General features: G+C 60.4%; 1 protein-coding gene across 1 annotated transcript in view; it reads right to left on the reverse strand.

Moving 5' to 3' along the window:
- Positions 1 to 15,133, reverse strand: part of XKR6 (XK related 6) — a 35,515-nt gene extending 20,382 nt beyond the window's left edge. The window contains exon 1 of the mRNA XM_038771478.1: positions 14,343 to 15,133. Coding sequence (XP_038627406.1) covers positions 14,343 to 15,088 — 746 coding nt within the window. The 5' untranslated portion in view covers positions 15,089 to 15,133. The remainder of the gene's footprint in view (positions 1 to 14,342) is intronic.
- Between the last annotated feature and the right edge of the window lie 563 nt (positions 15,134 to 15,696).

The following is a 15,696-nucleotide window of genomic DNA, read 5'->3' on the forward strand; positions in this document are numbered from 1 at the left end:
CTGTGGGGCTGGGAAGGGGGATGAATAAAGGGGGCAAGTCAGGGCGAAGCGGAAGGGAGTGGGGAAGAGGAAAGAAGCACGGCTTAGTCAGGGAAAGCCTCTTGGAGGAGATGTGACTACAGAACACCCTTGTCTTACTGGTTCACTGTCTACAGGGGTCCGAGACTACCCGAGAACGGCGGGGCTTGGCCCATGTTCTGCTGGCGAACTGTTACGGGAATCACAGGCCCCGCTGGCTGGAACAGGCCAAAGAGCACCCCACTGAGCACTGAGGAACGCCACGCTCTCCGCCTGTACAAGCGAGGGAGGGACCCGAGTCAGGGGTGGGGAACTTGTGGGACCCTGGCCACCCAGGACGTAACATGTCCCCCAGGGGTGTCCAGGCTCACGGCACCGGCCCGTCCCGCTCCCGCAAGGGGTCGAGAGCGTCTGAGCAGCTTCGGGCCACCCCCGGCCCTGACCCTGGGCCCGGCTTTCGGTCCGCCCCCGTCGTCCGTCGGGGTCACCGGACGATAGCCGTCCGACCATCCTCCCAGGTTAGCTGCGCTGAGGCTCATGAGGCTCGGCCCCTGCCCACCTCGTGCCAGCCCAGGGTGCGGAACCAACGGCGCTGGCTTGGCCGGCCTGTTGGTGGGAAGAACCTCCCTGAAGCGGAAAGCGAGGACGGTGGTAGAGGAGGAGGAGGAAGAGGAAGCGGAGGGAGGAGGGAAGCTGGGGGAGAAGGAAGCGGGAGGAAGGGAGCTGGGGGAGGAGGAGGAGGAGGAGGAGGGTAGTGGGGGGAAGTAGCGGAGGGGTGGCCCTGCCTCTTCCATTACCAGTCCTGCTGGAAGTGGTTTCGGGCCGCGCTGACATCGCTCACGCCTTCCAGTCACAAATCAGATGACCCCAAAACAATCTCCCTTCAGCCTCAGGCCTCCTGTCTTTGGCTTATGGCTAAAAATAAAAATACACATGAATGAACAGGAGGTTTGAGGGGGGAGGAAGAGGAACGGCGGCTCTCGCGGGACGTTCACACGCAATATCCCGCGACAAATCCCGGCCTCCGGGCCCCGACAAACCCAAGAGGGAAACGCTGAGGGGCTCGAGCGGGGGCCTCCACCTAAGGCCGCTCCGCGTTTCGGTCTGTCCCCGCTCCTGCCCAGGCCCAAGGGCAGTCGAGATTCTCCCTGATCCCCGGGGCACTGGTTACGGCCTGTTTTGCCCTCCCCACCAGCTGGAGACTCCCTCGCCCTCCCACCTCCTTCCTGCATCAATGTCTACTAACTATTGTCCTCTCCCAAGGGCTAAGAACAGTGTCCTGCCCCCTTAGGGTAGGGATCATGACTACGGACCGTTACTCACCCATTCATTCAATTGTATTTATTTATTTATTGAGCGCTTACCATGGCAGAGCACTGTACCAAGTGCTTGAAAAGCACAATTTAGCAACAAAGAGACAATCCCTGCCCACAATGGACTCACGGTCCATAAGGGGGGAGACAGACGTCAAAAAAAGTAAACAGGTAAAACCGTACCACACTCTCCCCAGCGCTCAGTACTGTGCTCTGCACAGCATAAACACTCAATAAATAACACAACCAACCACATGATCATGTGGTCAGTTGCTGCCACAGACCGGCTGAGAAGCGGGAAGGAGACCGGCGACCTATTTAACCACCCATTTGGCCTCCACTCAACTTCCATTGCCGATGGCTGTGGCTACTGGTTTTGCGGTCGCTACGGTTCACAGATAGCAAGATCCTACCTTTACCCACGGCCGTCAAAACTAAGTGATCAATATTCATTCATTCATTCCATTGTATTTATTAAGCGCTTCCTGTGTGCAGAGCACTGTACTAAGCGCTTGGAAAGTACAATTCAGCAATAGAGAGAGACAATCCCTGCCCGGACTGGGCTTAGGATACTGCTGATTGATTGAAGCACTTCAGGAATCACCGGGCTGCTACAGGGGCACTGTCCCGGGCACGCTTCGGACCCAAAGATGCCACCCAGACCTGACGTCGTTTGCCACTGAGAAAGCCCGGGCATTCCCCTCTAGACTGTAAACTGGTTGTGAGCAGGGAATGTGTCTGTTTATTGTTATATTGCACTCTCCCGAGTGCTTAGTACAATGCTCTGCACACAGTAAGCGCTCAATAAACAGAACTGAATGAATGAAGTTTTAACTGAGCCTTTCCCATGGAAAACTTTTTGTTCCGGAGCTCTGGGCAGCCCGGGATGAAAAGCGGACCCACTCAGAGTGTTACTGCCCGGCGCGAAGGGAACGGTTCTGGTGAAAGTAATTCAGAAGATCTGGGGAGATGGCTGCCTCCACTTCAAACCTGCCTTGTCAAGAAGCCGTTAGTTGCGTGGAACTATTCTCCCGGACTTGATGGGAGGGATGAATCGCAGGCGGTGAGCCAGCGCTCAGCCTCCTTCTCCGCTGAAAATGGGCTTTGGGACGGAGCGCGGGAGACACGGAGGGAGAGAAGGAGTGTGTTTATGTGTGCTCGTGTTTTCATTCTGTGATTCTGGGGACCGGCAGGCGGCCCAAGCTCTCTGAGACCTTAACTGTCCCCAACGATGAGACTTAGGGTCGGGGAGTGGGGGCAGCACGGGCCTAGTGGAGAGAACCCAGGGGTGGGCATCAGAGGACGCAGGTTCAGATCCCAGCTCTGCCCCCGGGCAAATCACTTCACTTCCCTGGGCCTCGGTTTCCACCTCTATAAAAGGGGGTGAATAATGCCCGTCCATCCCTCCCTTCCAAGGAGGACGTGAGTGGACAGGAGTGGTGGCCGGGGGGCGGGGGAATCCTGGTCCAAATTGGCCTGAAACCATACGGAGCCCTAGGCAATGGATCCTCTCATCAGTCCCATGCCATCAGAGGACTTTGAAGGCTACAAACACACAACACACAACTCTATCTCTCCCTCTCCCTAGTGCTCAGTACGGTGCTCCGCACACAGTAGGCCCTCCACTCACTGATCGAATTGCTAGGCTAGAGACTCAGACGGACACACACAGGCCGCCACCGAGGCCCGGACGGACAGCAAAGCCCAGGGACAGAGCGAGGCTCGGGGACGGACGGCGAGACCCAGACCCGCAGCGAGACCCGAACCGTCGACTAGGCTCGAACGGACAGTGAGGCCCAGACCGACAGAGGTACGCTGTGAGACAGACAGATAATGAACAGAGACAGAAAGGGGAAGGAGGGAGATAAGAGAAGGGGAGGGAGAGAGAGAAAGAGGAGGAGAGGGAGAAAGAGAGAGAATGGTGGAGGAAGAGGAAGGGTGGGGAGGAGAGAGAAAGTGGAGGGAGAGGATGAGACAGACACACACACACAACGGTGTGAGGGTCCACGGGCAGGCAGCGGGGCGACTGCTGGACTCCGGCGACTGAGGACTGCACTTGCCGGTCCCCCGCTGGGCCCTCAGGGGGTCCACCTCCCCTCAGGCTGCCGACCTCGTGCGGGGAAGTTTCAAGGGAGCCGGGCCGAGCCCGGAGCGCTTTGATCCGCTGCGCTCGACTCTCTCCGATTGTGTGTCAGCGTGGCACCGCTGGGAGGCAGGTCAATTGCTGTCAGCTTCCACGGTACAGTCGTCTCCGTCCCCGCCACTCCGTCCCCCGCTCCCCGACTCTAGCCCCGCCTCCCCACCCGGGCTCGGCGTCCACCGGTCTGGGCCCCGGGGCCCCCCGCCCCGCCCCTCTGGGGTCACCCGGGTGGTCACCAGGGTCTGGTGCGGCGGAGTGGGCCCACGGGGCACCTGCTCCCCGGCCAAACCTCTGGGCTTGCGGCAGCCAGTGGCCGCTCTCGTAGATGTTAGCGGCCGACTGACCGACCGGTACCACGCTAGAGTGCCTACTGCCTGTGGGACACTCTATTGAGCGCCGGTCCGACACCAGAAAGAAAACAGGTCCAAAGCACTCCAATTATTTGAAGATGGCTTCCACAAATGCCCCCCCCGGCCCCCTGACACTCCCAAGCTAGGTGAGGGCCCCCCGCCAGCGCCAGCCAGGAAACAGGCTCTGTGAAACCAGCTGGCCATCGGCGGCTCTCTCTCCGGGAGTTCTGGCCGCCTTCTGCTTCTCTTCCAGAAGCCCCGCCGCTCCTCAGCCCGACACCAACACAGCCCCTATCGCGCGCATCTCCGACAGCCCGTGGCGTCGCGGCCCAGCCCGTGCAGTTGGGTCACGGCCACTGACCCACTCACTCCAGCCGCCCCACGGCCACCCCTGGCCGTGGCTGGGACCCCCGACACATTCGGCTCCAGGGGAACTCTCCCGGCCTCTTGCCGTCCCATCTCCCCGTCAGCCCAGGAGGGTCTGAAGCTGCCGGAGGCGGAGGGGTCGACGGGTGCGGGCTAAAGGAAGCCACTGTTCCCATCAGGTCCCGGGGGGTGCTGGGAGGTCCAAGTTGAGCTCCCGAACTCCAGGTGCCAAAGCAAAAGCCAGGCTCTCTCCTGGGGAATTCCCTTGCAGCCTCCCGGAGGGCCTGGGAGGGTGGGGGCAAAAAGGCCCCCAAAAGGGGATGCACCTCGAAAAACCGCCCCTTGGAATGGGAATGGGGAGGGGGGGGTTTCGCCGGCCTCTCAAGTTTCGTATTTTCCGCCTAATTTGTTTTCTCAAATTGCAGCTTGCCCGGGCATCAGACTGGGGCAGGAGTGGAGAGGCCCCTCGCCCACTCCAGATCTAGAGGGGGCCAGCCCCCCAACACCCACAGAAGCGTGGGTCTCTGCTTCTAGACTGTGAGCCCACTGTGGGGTAGGGACCATCTCTGTATGTTGCCAACTTGTACTTCCCAAGTGCTTAGTACAGAGCTCTGCACACAGTAAGCACTCAATAAATACGACTGAATGAATGAATAAATGAATGACTGGCTTCTGCGGGCCCATCTAGGGGATGCTGTCTTTTCCTGACCCGGGAGGGGAGGGCGGGGGGGAAAGTGAACTGAGGTCCAGAGAGGTTAACCAACTTCCCGAGGTCACGCAACAGGCCACGACAGAGCCGGGGTGGGAACCCGTGCCTTCCGCCCTGCCGGTTGCGTGCTTTTCCCGCTAGGCCCCGCTGCCTCCCCCGGACCACTTTCCGCCTGTTTCTCCTGGGCCACGGGGCCATGGCAGCGAGTAGCCCACACCTCCCATCCCTTGGGGGGCCGCAGCAGTAGCCTCTGGGAAGACTCACACCCTAACCTGCCCTCCCCAACCCCACAATGAACTGTGCCGGGGGAAAGAGGGAGAGGAGAGAGAGAGAGTGTGGGAGGGCTGGTAGTGAGAAGAGAAAACGAGACCCTCATTCTCCAGCCTGCCGGACGGACCCTCGATGGATCCTGGGGCCCTGGCAGGGACAGAACCCTCCCGCCCCACTTCCGAGAAGCCACAACCCACCCCTTCCTATCCATCCCATCCCCTCACCGCACCTGTCTTCCTGCCAAGACAACTGGTCCCACTGCTGTCCGGGCTCTGCACTCAACAAATACGATGGACTGACTGGTGCCAGGACCGCCACCCCCAGCTCCCCCCAACCCCAGGGCTCCCGATCCCAAGCCTCCCAAGGGGACAGTTTCCCCACCCCACCGTCCCCACCCTCCGCTCACCTGGCCTTTTCCGGGGCTGAGGGTAGGCAGGGAGCACTAGGTCCCTCCGTATGTTGGGCGGTGCCCGACGGAGGGAGGTTTCTCTGTGCCCAGGAGAGCCCCCTCTCCACCTCCTACCCCCCAGCTCGGGAAACCCTTTCAGAGGGACGGAGCGGAACGGCAGGAGGCCCCGGGCGGGCGGAGGGGAGTTCCCTTGATGCTTTGCAGCTGGCGGATAAGCTGGGGAATCTTCTCCTCAGAAGCCACTTCAGAGCCCGAACGGGGAATGTCGTGGAGGATCGAGTGGCCCCGGGAGGCGCCGAGAACCAGGGGCCGCTTCATCGGTTCCCTCTAAATAGCGAGTTTTCCCCAGACATCCAATGCCCCGGCCAGACATGCGGTTGGGGGGGGGGGGGAGGGGGTGTTAGGATGGCCCAGCCCATGGGCAGTTGCAATTTAAGTCGGAAAAGCCTCAAAACAGGGGGGCCGCGGTTCCTTGTCAGCTCCCTGGGGCCCTTCTGGGGACAGATTCCCCCCTCTATCCGCTACCCTACATCCATCCCACCCCCCTCCCATCTTCCAGCCGGAACAACTGGCACCTTTGCCAATCCCAGAGCGAGGAACCCAAGCCGAATGAGGCCAAGCTGTCCGGGCGCCACCCCGGCCGGTAACATTTCGCTTGGCCTTGGTGTCTGCTGCCCCTCAGGGCGTTGCCAATGCCCTCTCCCCCCCAGGTGCACCCCGGGTGTGTGGGGGGGAGGGTCCGGGAGGGAGGGCCGGCCCCTTCAACGACCAGGAGAGAAAAGGAGGAAACGGAAGTCAACGGACGGCTCGTACCCAGCAGCCAACTCTGCCGGTCCCCCGACCGGGCACAATTATCATTACCACCCACGTGCGTCGGTCAAGCCCGTACGCACCAAGCACTGCGCTAAGCTCTGGGGTAGATACGAGAGACCACAAGATGAGACACGGGTCCCTGTCCCACACGGTACTCACGGTCTACAGGGGAGGGAGAACGGGTACCGACTCCCCATTTTACAGATGGGGAAGCGGCGTGGCTCAGTGGAAAGAGCCCGGGCTTTGGAGTCAGAGGTCATGGGTTCGAATCCCGACTCCCCCACAAGTCTGCTGTGTGACCTTGGGCAAGTCACTTAACTTCTCTGAGCCTCAGTTCCCTCATCTGTAAAAATGGGGATTAAGACTGTGAGCCCCACGTGGGACCACTTGATCACATTGTATCCCCCCCAGCGCTTAGAACAGTGCTTTGCACACAGTAAGCGCTTAACAAATGCTGTCATTATTATTATGAGGGAACTGAGGCCCAGAGAGACGAAGTGACTCGACCAAGGTCACGCCGGAGGCAAGTGGCGGGGCTGGCGTGAGAAGCCAGGGCCTCCGACTCCCGGGCCCGGAGCCTTCCACGAACAAGCCAAAGCGAATCCCCAATGGCCCCCCAACAGATACTTGCCCTACTAGTGGGGGGGAGGCGAGGGAGGGTGGTGGGCCCAGGGCCCAGGCAGCATGTACAGCATGAATGTTTAATGCCCGGCGAAATCAAACTCGCTTCTCACGACACGCTCCAAACTGATTGGGAAACCTGAGCCGGGAATTCCGGAGCATCGAGAGGCGTGCTCATCCGGAAGTTTCCGCGAGATCTGCAAGGTTCCCATCGTGCCCATCCGGCCCCGGAAGCAGGCGGCGCCCCGGGGAGACCGCGGTCCGGGCTGACCACCACCCGCCACCCCAGCGATCTGCTCCGGAACCATTCGGCCCAGAGCTTCCACACTCCAAAGCCCGTGGGGGCCATTCGGGTGAGGAGGCGGAGAGGGGGTCCCAGCGCTGCCCGCCCGCCCTGATCACGGGAGGTTTGCCGAACGGACAGCCAGACCCCTCTACTCCTCCCCGGGCTCCGCCAACACCCGTTGGCGAGCGGCTTCCAGGAAGAGGCCCGCTGCCCGCTGCCGCCCACGATCCTCCAGAACGCCGGGGCGGCCGGGTCCCAAGCCTACACCTCCAAGTGAGCCGCGTCCGGGAAGCCCATCCCGGTGGCTCCTCCCGAGGGCCCCCCTCCCCCCGAAATCACGCTTGAGAGAGAGCCCCCTCAGCCGCAGGGAAGCGCTCCCAGACAGTGGCCATCGTGCCCTGCCAAGCCCGGATAGTCCTGATTCACCCCCAGGCCCGTCGAGAGGACAGGCTCCGCTGGCCGCCCCCAGCCCCGGCGGGCACGCTCACCCAGCTTCTCCCGGCCACCTCCGCAGGCCGAGGCCTGGAGACGGATGCCCCGGGGGCGGGGTTAACGGGCACTTTTCCCAGGCCCGTGGGCAATGCCAGCTGGCCCTGACTCTGACGGGGCCTGGGGCAAGTGGAGGGTTGAGGGGGACGGCCCCTCCCCCTGCCCAGGGTGCCAGGGCACAGACAGGGCTCAGGGTTGCCGGGCCAGGGGGGAGCCCACCGCCGGGTACGGGGGTCCACAGGGATCGGAAGAGCGGAGGAGCCCCGGGCACCAGGAGAGGGCCGAGCACGGTACCCGGCCAGAGGAAAGGCACGGGGAGGAGAAGGATGGCGCTGACCAGGCCGGGGCCGCATCCCTCACCCGCCACGTGCCCCGGAGGACCCAAAACGGGCAACCCCCCGCTGCCCCCCCAGACACACCGACCCCACCGGAGGGCATGGGGGCATTCGCTGAGAAGCCCCAAGAACGAAGGCCGGGCAACGCACCGCGCGTCCTTCTCCCACCCGGCCGGGACACGCCCCCCTCCGCATCCCCAGAAGGGCACCTCTGCTTCGAATAATAATAATAATAATGGCGTTTATTAGGTGCTTACTATGTGCAAAGCCCTGTTCTAAGCGCTGGGGAGGTTACAAGGTGATCAGGTTGTCCCACAGTGGGCTCACAGTCTTAACCCCCATTTTACAGATGAGGTAACTGGGGCCCAGAGAAGTGAAGTGACTTGCCCCAAGTCACACAGCTGACAGCTGGCGGAGCCGGAATTTGAACCCATGATCTCTGACTCCAAAGCCCGGGCTCTTTCCACTGAGCCACGCTGCTTCCTGCTTCGAAGGAACCCGGGAGGTCCGGGGGTCCCCCCCACCAAAGGCCGGGCGGGGTTTGGGAAACGGAGGGGGGGGATCGCAAGCTACACGAGAAGCGCTTAGTACGGCGCTCTGCACACAGGAAGCGCTCAATAGATACGATTGAACGAGACGCAGCGTGGCTCAGTAGCAAGAGCCCGGGCTTGGGGGGGTCCGAGGTCTTGGGTTCTAATCCCATCTCCGCCCTTTGCCAGCTGTGTGGCTTCGGGCAAGCCACTTGACTTCTCCGTGCCTCAGTGCCCTCATCTGTCAAATGGGGATGAAGACCGTGAGCCCCACGTGGGACAGCCTGATGACCTTGCATCTCCCCCGGCATCTTGGAACAGTGCTTCGCACATAGTAAGCACTCAACAAATGCCAACATTATTGTTATCGGAACAGTGTTTTGCACATAATAAGCACTTAAATAACACCGCTATTATTATCAGAAGAGCGCTCAGCGCATAGTAAGCAGTTACCAGATACCAACATTATGACTATTATTGCAGGAGCGCTCAGAACATAGTAAGTGCTTAACAGATACCCTCACTCTCCCCTCCCTCCTCCAACCCCGGTGTCGGCGGTGGAGACAGGGACCTGAGGGCGGCGAGGGGGGGAGTTCAGTACGGTAGTCCGGTGCAAGCGCTCAGTACAGCGCCGTGCTCCCCGAAGGCGGTTGAAAGAATGAATGAGCCAACTCGTACTTCCCAAGCGCTTAGTACACAGTTAGCGCTCCCCGACGGTGGTTAAATGAATGAATGAACTAGAGAAGCAGCGTGGCTCGGTGGAAAGAGCCCGGGCTTGGGAGTCAGAAGTCATGGGTTCTAATCCCGGCTCCGCCACGTGTCTGCTGTGTGACCCTGGGCAAGTCACAACTTCTCTGGGCCTCGGTCCCCTCATCTGTAAAATGGGGATAAGAGTGTAAGCTCTGTGTGGGACAACCTGATCACCCTGTGTCCACCCCAGAGCTTAGAACAGTGCTTCGCATATAGTAAGCGCTTAACAAATGCCATCATTATCATTACTTCCCAAGCGCTTAGTCCAGCGCTGTGCACCCAGTTAGCGCTCCCCAAAGACGGTCGAATGAATGAATGAACTGGTACTTCCCTAGCGCTTAGTACACAGCGCTCCCCAAAGACAGTCTAACGAATGAATGAACTTGTACTTCCCAAGCACTTATGCTTCGGCACGTAGTAAGCGCCTACCAAATGCCATCATTAATTACTTCCCAAGCACTTATGCTTTGGCACATAGTAAGCGCCTACCAAATGCCATCATTAATTACTTCCCGAGCATTTAGACCAGCGCTGTGCACTCATTAGCGTTCCCCGAAGACGGTCAGATGAATGAATTCATTCATTCAAACGTATTTATCGAGTGCTTAATGTGCGTTCAACTGGTACTTCCCAAGCGCTTGAATGTGGGACAACCTGATCACCTTGAATCCCTCCTGGCGTTTAGACCAGTGCTTCACACATAGTAAGCGTCTAACAAATGCCGTCATTAATTACTTCCCGAGGGCTTAGACCAGCGCTGTGCCCCGGTTAGCGCTCCGCAAGGACGGTCGAATGAACTGGTATTTCCCCAGCGCTTAGTACACAGTTAGCGCTCCCCGAAGATGATCGAATAAATGAATGTGGGACAACCTGATCAACTTGTATCCCTCCTGGCGCTCAGAACAGTGCTTTGCCCATAGTAAGCACCTAACCAGTGCCATCATTAATGACTTCCCAAGTGCTCAGACCAGCGCCGTGCACCGGGTTAGCCCTCCCCGAAGGCGGATGAATGAACGAATGAACTGGTATTTCCACAGCGCTCAGTACATAGTCAGAGCTCCCCGAAGACGGTCGAATGAATGAATGAGTCAACTGGTACTTCCCCAGCGCTCAGTGCACAGCTGGCGCTCCCCAAAGAGGGCCGAGTGAATGAACTTGTACTTCCCCAGAGCTTAGTAGACAGCTAGCGCTCCCGCACCGTACCTCCCAAGCGCTTAGTACAGTCCTCTGCACACAGTAAGCGCTCATTAAATACAACTCAACGAATGAATGAAAGAACTGGTACTTCCCCAGCGTTTAGTACAGAGCTAGAGCTTCCCGAAGACAGTCTAATGAATGAATGAACTGGTACTTCCCCCGCGCTTAATACACAGTTTGTACTCCCCGAAGACGGTCGAATAAATGAATGAGCCGGTACTTCCCGGGCGCTTAGTACGCAGCTAGCACTCCCCGAAGGTCGAATGAATGAATGAATGGACTGGTACTTCCCCGGCGCTTAGTACACAGTTAGGGCTCCCCGAAGACGGTCGAATGAATGGATGTGGGACAGCCTGATCACCTCGTAACCCTCCTGGTGCTTAGAATAGTGCTTTGCACATAGTAAGCGCCTAACAAATGCCATCATTAATTACTTCCCAAGCGCTTAGTCGAGCGCTGTGCACCCGGATAGCGCTCCCCGAAGAGGATCAGATGAATGAATGAACTGGTATTTCCCCAGCGCCTAGTGCAGTTAGCGCTCCCCGAAGATGGTCGAATGAATGAATGAGTGAACTGGTACTTCCCCAGCGCTCAGTACACAGCTAGCGATCCCTGAAGACGGCCGAATGAATGAATGAACCGGTACTTCCCCAGCGCTCAGTACACAGTTAGGGTTCCCCGAAGACGGTCGAATGAATGAATGAACTGGTACTTCCCCGGCGCTTAGTACACAGCTAGCGCTCCCCGAAGAAGGTCGAATGAATGAACTGGTACTTTCCCAGCGCTCAGGACACACCTAGCGCTCCCGCACTGTACCTCCCAAGCGCTCAGTACAGTGCTCTGCACACAGTAAGTGCTCAATAAATACAATTGAATGAATGAAGGAATAAGTGAATGAATGAACTGGTACTTCCCCAGCGTTTAGTACACAACTAGCCCTCCCCGAAGAAGGCCGAATGGACTGGGACTCCCCCGGCGCTTAGTACACAGCTAGCGCTCCCCGAAGACGGTCGAATGAATGAGTGAACCGATACTTCCCCAGCGGTTAGTACACAGTTAGGGCTCCCCGAAGACGGTCGAATGAATGAATGAACCGATACTTCCCCAGCGGTTAGCACACAGTTAGGGCTCCCCGAAGACGGTCGAATGAATGAATGAACCGATACTTCCCCAGCGGTTAGTACACAGTTAGAGCTCCCCGAAGACGGTCGAATGAATGAATGAACCGATACTTCCCCAGCGGTTAGTACACAGTTAGGGCTCCCCGAAGACGGTCGAATGAATGAATGAACCGATACTTCCCCAGAGGTTAGTACACAGGTAGGGCTCCCCGAAGACGGTCGAATGAATGAATGAACCGCTACTTCCCCAGCGGTTAGCACACAGTTAGGGCTCCCCGAAGACGGTCGAATGAATGAACGAACCGGTACTTCCCCAGCACTTAGTATACAGTTGGGACTCCCCGAAGACGGTGGAATGAATGAATGAATGAATGAATGAATGAATGAGCCGGTACTTCCCCAGCGCTTAGTACACAGTTAAGGCTCCCCGAAGACGATCGGATGAATGAATGAACCGGAACTTCCCCAGCACTTAGTATACAGTCGGGACTCCCCGAAGACGGTGGAATGAATGAATGAATGAGCCGGTACTTCCCCAGCGCTCAGTACACAGTTAAGGCTCCCCGAAGACGATCGAATGAATGAATGAACCGGTACTTCCCCAGCGCTCAGACCAGCGCCGCGCACCGGGGTAGCGCTCCCCGAAGACGGTCGGATGAATGAATGAGTGAACCGGTACTTCTCCGGCGCTTAGTACATAGCTGGGGCTCCCCGAAGACGGTCGGAAGAATGAATGAACGAACCGGTACTTCGCTGCCGCTCAATACACAGTTAGGGCTCCCCGAAGACGGTCGACTGAATGAATGAATCGGTACTTCCCCGACGTTTAATACACACTTAGGGCTCCCCGAAGACGGTCGAATGAATGAATGAACCGGTCCTTCCCCGACGTTTAATACACACTTAGGGCTCCCCGAAGACGGTCGAATGAATGAATGAACCGGTCCTTCCCCGACGTTTAATACACACTTAGGGCTCCCCGAAGACGGTCGAATGAATGAATGAACCGGTCCTTCCCCGACGTTTAATACACACTTAGGGCTCCCCGAAGACGGTCGAATGAATGAATGAATGAATGAACCGGTCCTTCGCCGCCGCTTAATACACACTTAGGGCGCCCCGAAGGCGGTCGAATGAATGAATGAGCCGGCCCTACCCCGGCGCTTAGTACACAGATGGGGCGCCCCGAAGGCGGTCGAATGAATGAATGAACCGGTACTTCCCCGACGCTTAGTACACAGTCGGGGCTCCCCGAAGACGGCCGAATGAATGAATGAGCCGGCCCTTCCCCAGCGCTTAGTACACAGTCGGGGCGCCCCGAAGACGGTCGAATGAATGAATGAGCCGGCCCTTCCCCGGCTTTTAGTACACAGTCGGGGCTCCCCGAAGACGGTCGAATGAATGAATGAGCGGGCCCTTCCCCGGCGCTTAGTACACAGTTGGGGCGCCCCGAAGACGATCGAATGAATGAATGAACCGGTACTTCGCCGCCGCTTAATACACAGTTAGGGCTCCCCGAAGACGGTCGAATGAATGAACGAACCGGTCCTTCCCCGGCGCTTAGTACACAGTCGGGGCGCCCCGAAGGCGGTCGAATGAATGAATGAGCCGGCCCTCCCCCGGCGCTTAGTACACAGTCGGGGCTCCCCGAAGACGGCCGAATGAATGAATGAGCCGGCCCTTCCCCGGCGCTTAATATACAATTGGGGCGCCCCGAAGACGGTCGAATGAACCCCCGGCGCTTAGTACACAGTTGGGGCACCCCGAAGACGGTCGAATGAATGAACGAGCCGGCCCTCCCCCGGCGCTTAGTACACAGTCGGGGCTCCCCGAAGACGGCCGAATGAATGAATGAGCCGGTCCTTCCCCGACGCTTAGTACACAGTCGGGGATCCCCGAAGACGGTCGAATGAATGAACGAGCCGGCCCTTCCCCGACGCTTAGTACACAGTTGGGGCGCCCCGAAGACGGTCGAATGAATGAACGAGCCGGCCCTTCCCCGGCGCTTAGTACACAGTCGGGGCGCCCCGAAGGCGGTCGAATGAATGAATGAACTGGTCCTTCCCCGACGCTCAGTACACAGTCGGGGCTCCCCGAAGGCGGTCGAATGAATGAATGAAACGGTCCTTCCCCGACGCTTAGTACACAGTTGGGGCGCCCCGAAGACGGTCGAATGAATGAATGAGCCGGCCCTTAGTACACAGTCGGGGCGCCCCGAAGGCGGTCGAATGAATGAATGAACCGGCCCTCCCCCGGCGCTTAGTACACAGTCGGGGCGCCCCGAAGGCGGTCGAATGAATGAACGAACCGGTCCTTCCCCGACGCTTAGTACACAGTCGGGGCGCCCCGAAGGCGGTCGAATGAATGAATGAACCGGCCCTCCCCCGACGCTCAGTACACAGTCGGGGCTCCCCGAAGACGTCCGAAGGGATGAACCGGTCCTTCCCCGGCGCCTAGTAGACGGCTGGCGGTCCCCGGAGGCGGTCGAACGAAGAAGCCGGTCCTTCCCCGGCGGTGGGACCGGGTTCCCCGGAGAGGGCGGGGCGGGTGCACCGGCCCGTCCCCGACCGGCGCTCGGTCACACGGAGGGAGGGGGGGGGAAAGGGAGGGCCGGGGCTTCCTTACCTCCACACCTGCCCCATCTGCAGCAGATGGATGACGACCTGCCAGATCCAGACGGAGAGGCGGCAGAGGCGCTGGGCCCCGGGGGTGGCGCGGCCGGGGAGGCGGCCGGCGCCCATCATGGGCGGGCCCCGGCTGCTGAGCCCCTCGACGGCGCCCAGCCCCCCGCCGGTGTAGTCCTGCACGAACCAGCGGAAGCTGAGGGTCTGCACCAGCAGCGACGGCACCAGCACGAAGAAGAGCGTCAGGCCGAACCAGCCGTAGTCGCCCTGGCCGTAGTGGCGGGCGGCCAGCCACACGTCCGTGCCCACGTCCCCGAAGAACACCAGCAGGGCCAGCACGATCCACAGGCAGTCCAGCCAGGGGCGCTCCGGCGGAGGAGAGGGGGCCGGCGGCGCCGGGGCGGTGGGGGACGACGGGGAGCCCGCCGGGGGCGGGGAGGAGGCGGCCGGGGGCCGGCGGGCCTTCCGCGCCAGCAGGTCGCGCGGGCAGGCGGAGCGGCAGCCCCAGTAGCACGACGACGTGTTGCAGCAGTGGCAGATGTGCAGGGAGCTGCTCTCCCCGGGCTCCTCGCCCTCCTCCTCCTCCTCCTCCTCTCCCCCCCCCTCGGCCGGGTCCCCGTCCTCCTCCTCCTCCTCGCCGGCCCCCGCGCCGCCCCCGCCGCCCGCCGCCGCCGCCGCCTCGTCCGGGTTGTGCAGCGGGGCGAAGCCCACCCCCGCCACGCCGAGGCCATCGGACTTGGCCGCCATGTTGGCCCCTCACAGCCGCCCACAGAGACCCCCCGCGGCGGGGGCGCCGGCCGGCCGACGGGCGGGCGACTGAGGCGAGGCGAGAGGCGGCGGGGGGAGGGGAGGGGGGCGCCAGCGCGCGCGCATGCGCGCGCTCGCGCCCCCCTCCCCTTCCGCCCGATCGCGTCACTTCCGGTCGGCCCCCCCCCCCGTCCAAGATGGCCGCCCGTCGGCGCCTCGCCTCAGCCGTCCCGTCCTCCTCCCTCGCTGGACGGGCGGAGCGGCCCCTCGACGGCGCGGGTTCGACCGTCCCCGCCGTCTCCCTTCCCTTCCCCGCTCCCGGGGGGCCCCGCCCCTCACTTCCGGTGGGCGCGATGACGTCATCCCCGCCCCCTCACTCCCTCACGCCCTCACTCCCTCACCAAAATGGCCCCCCTCAGCCCCCGCTGCCCACACCGACGACGACGATGATGGCGCCCGCTGAGCGCTTACCATGGGCTTACCCCCCCAACACCGTCTTTAAAAAGGCGCTCAGTACAGTGCTCTGCGTGCAGTGAGCGCCCAATAGAAACGGTTGATTTTACAGACGAGGTCACTGATCATCAGGCTGCCCCCCTCCCCCGTCTTTA

Source organism: Tachyglossus aculeatus, chromosome X2, assembly GCF_015852505.1.
Source record: "Tachyglossus aculeatus isolate mTacAcu1 chromosome X2, mTacAcu1.pri, whole genome shotgun sequence".
In the NCBI taxonomy this organism is placed as follows: Eukaryota; Metazoa; Chordata; class Mammalia; order Monotremata; family Tachyglossidae; genus Tachyglossus; species Tachyglossus aculeatus.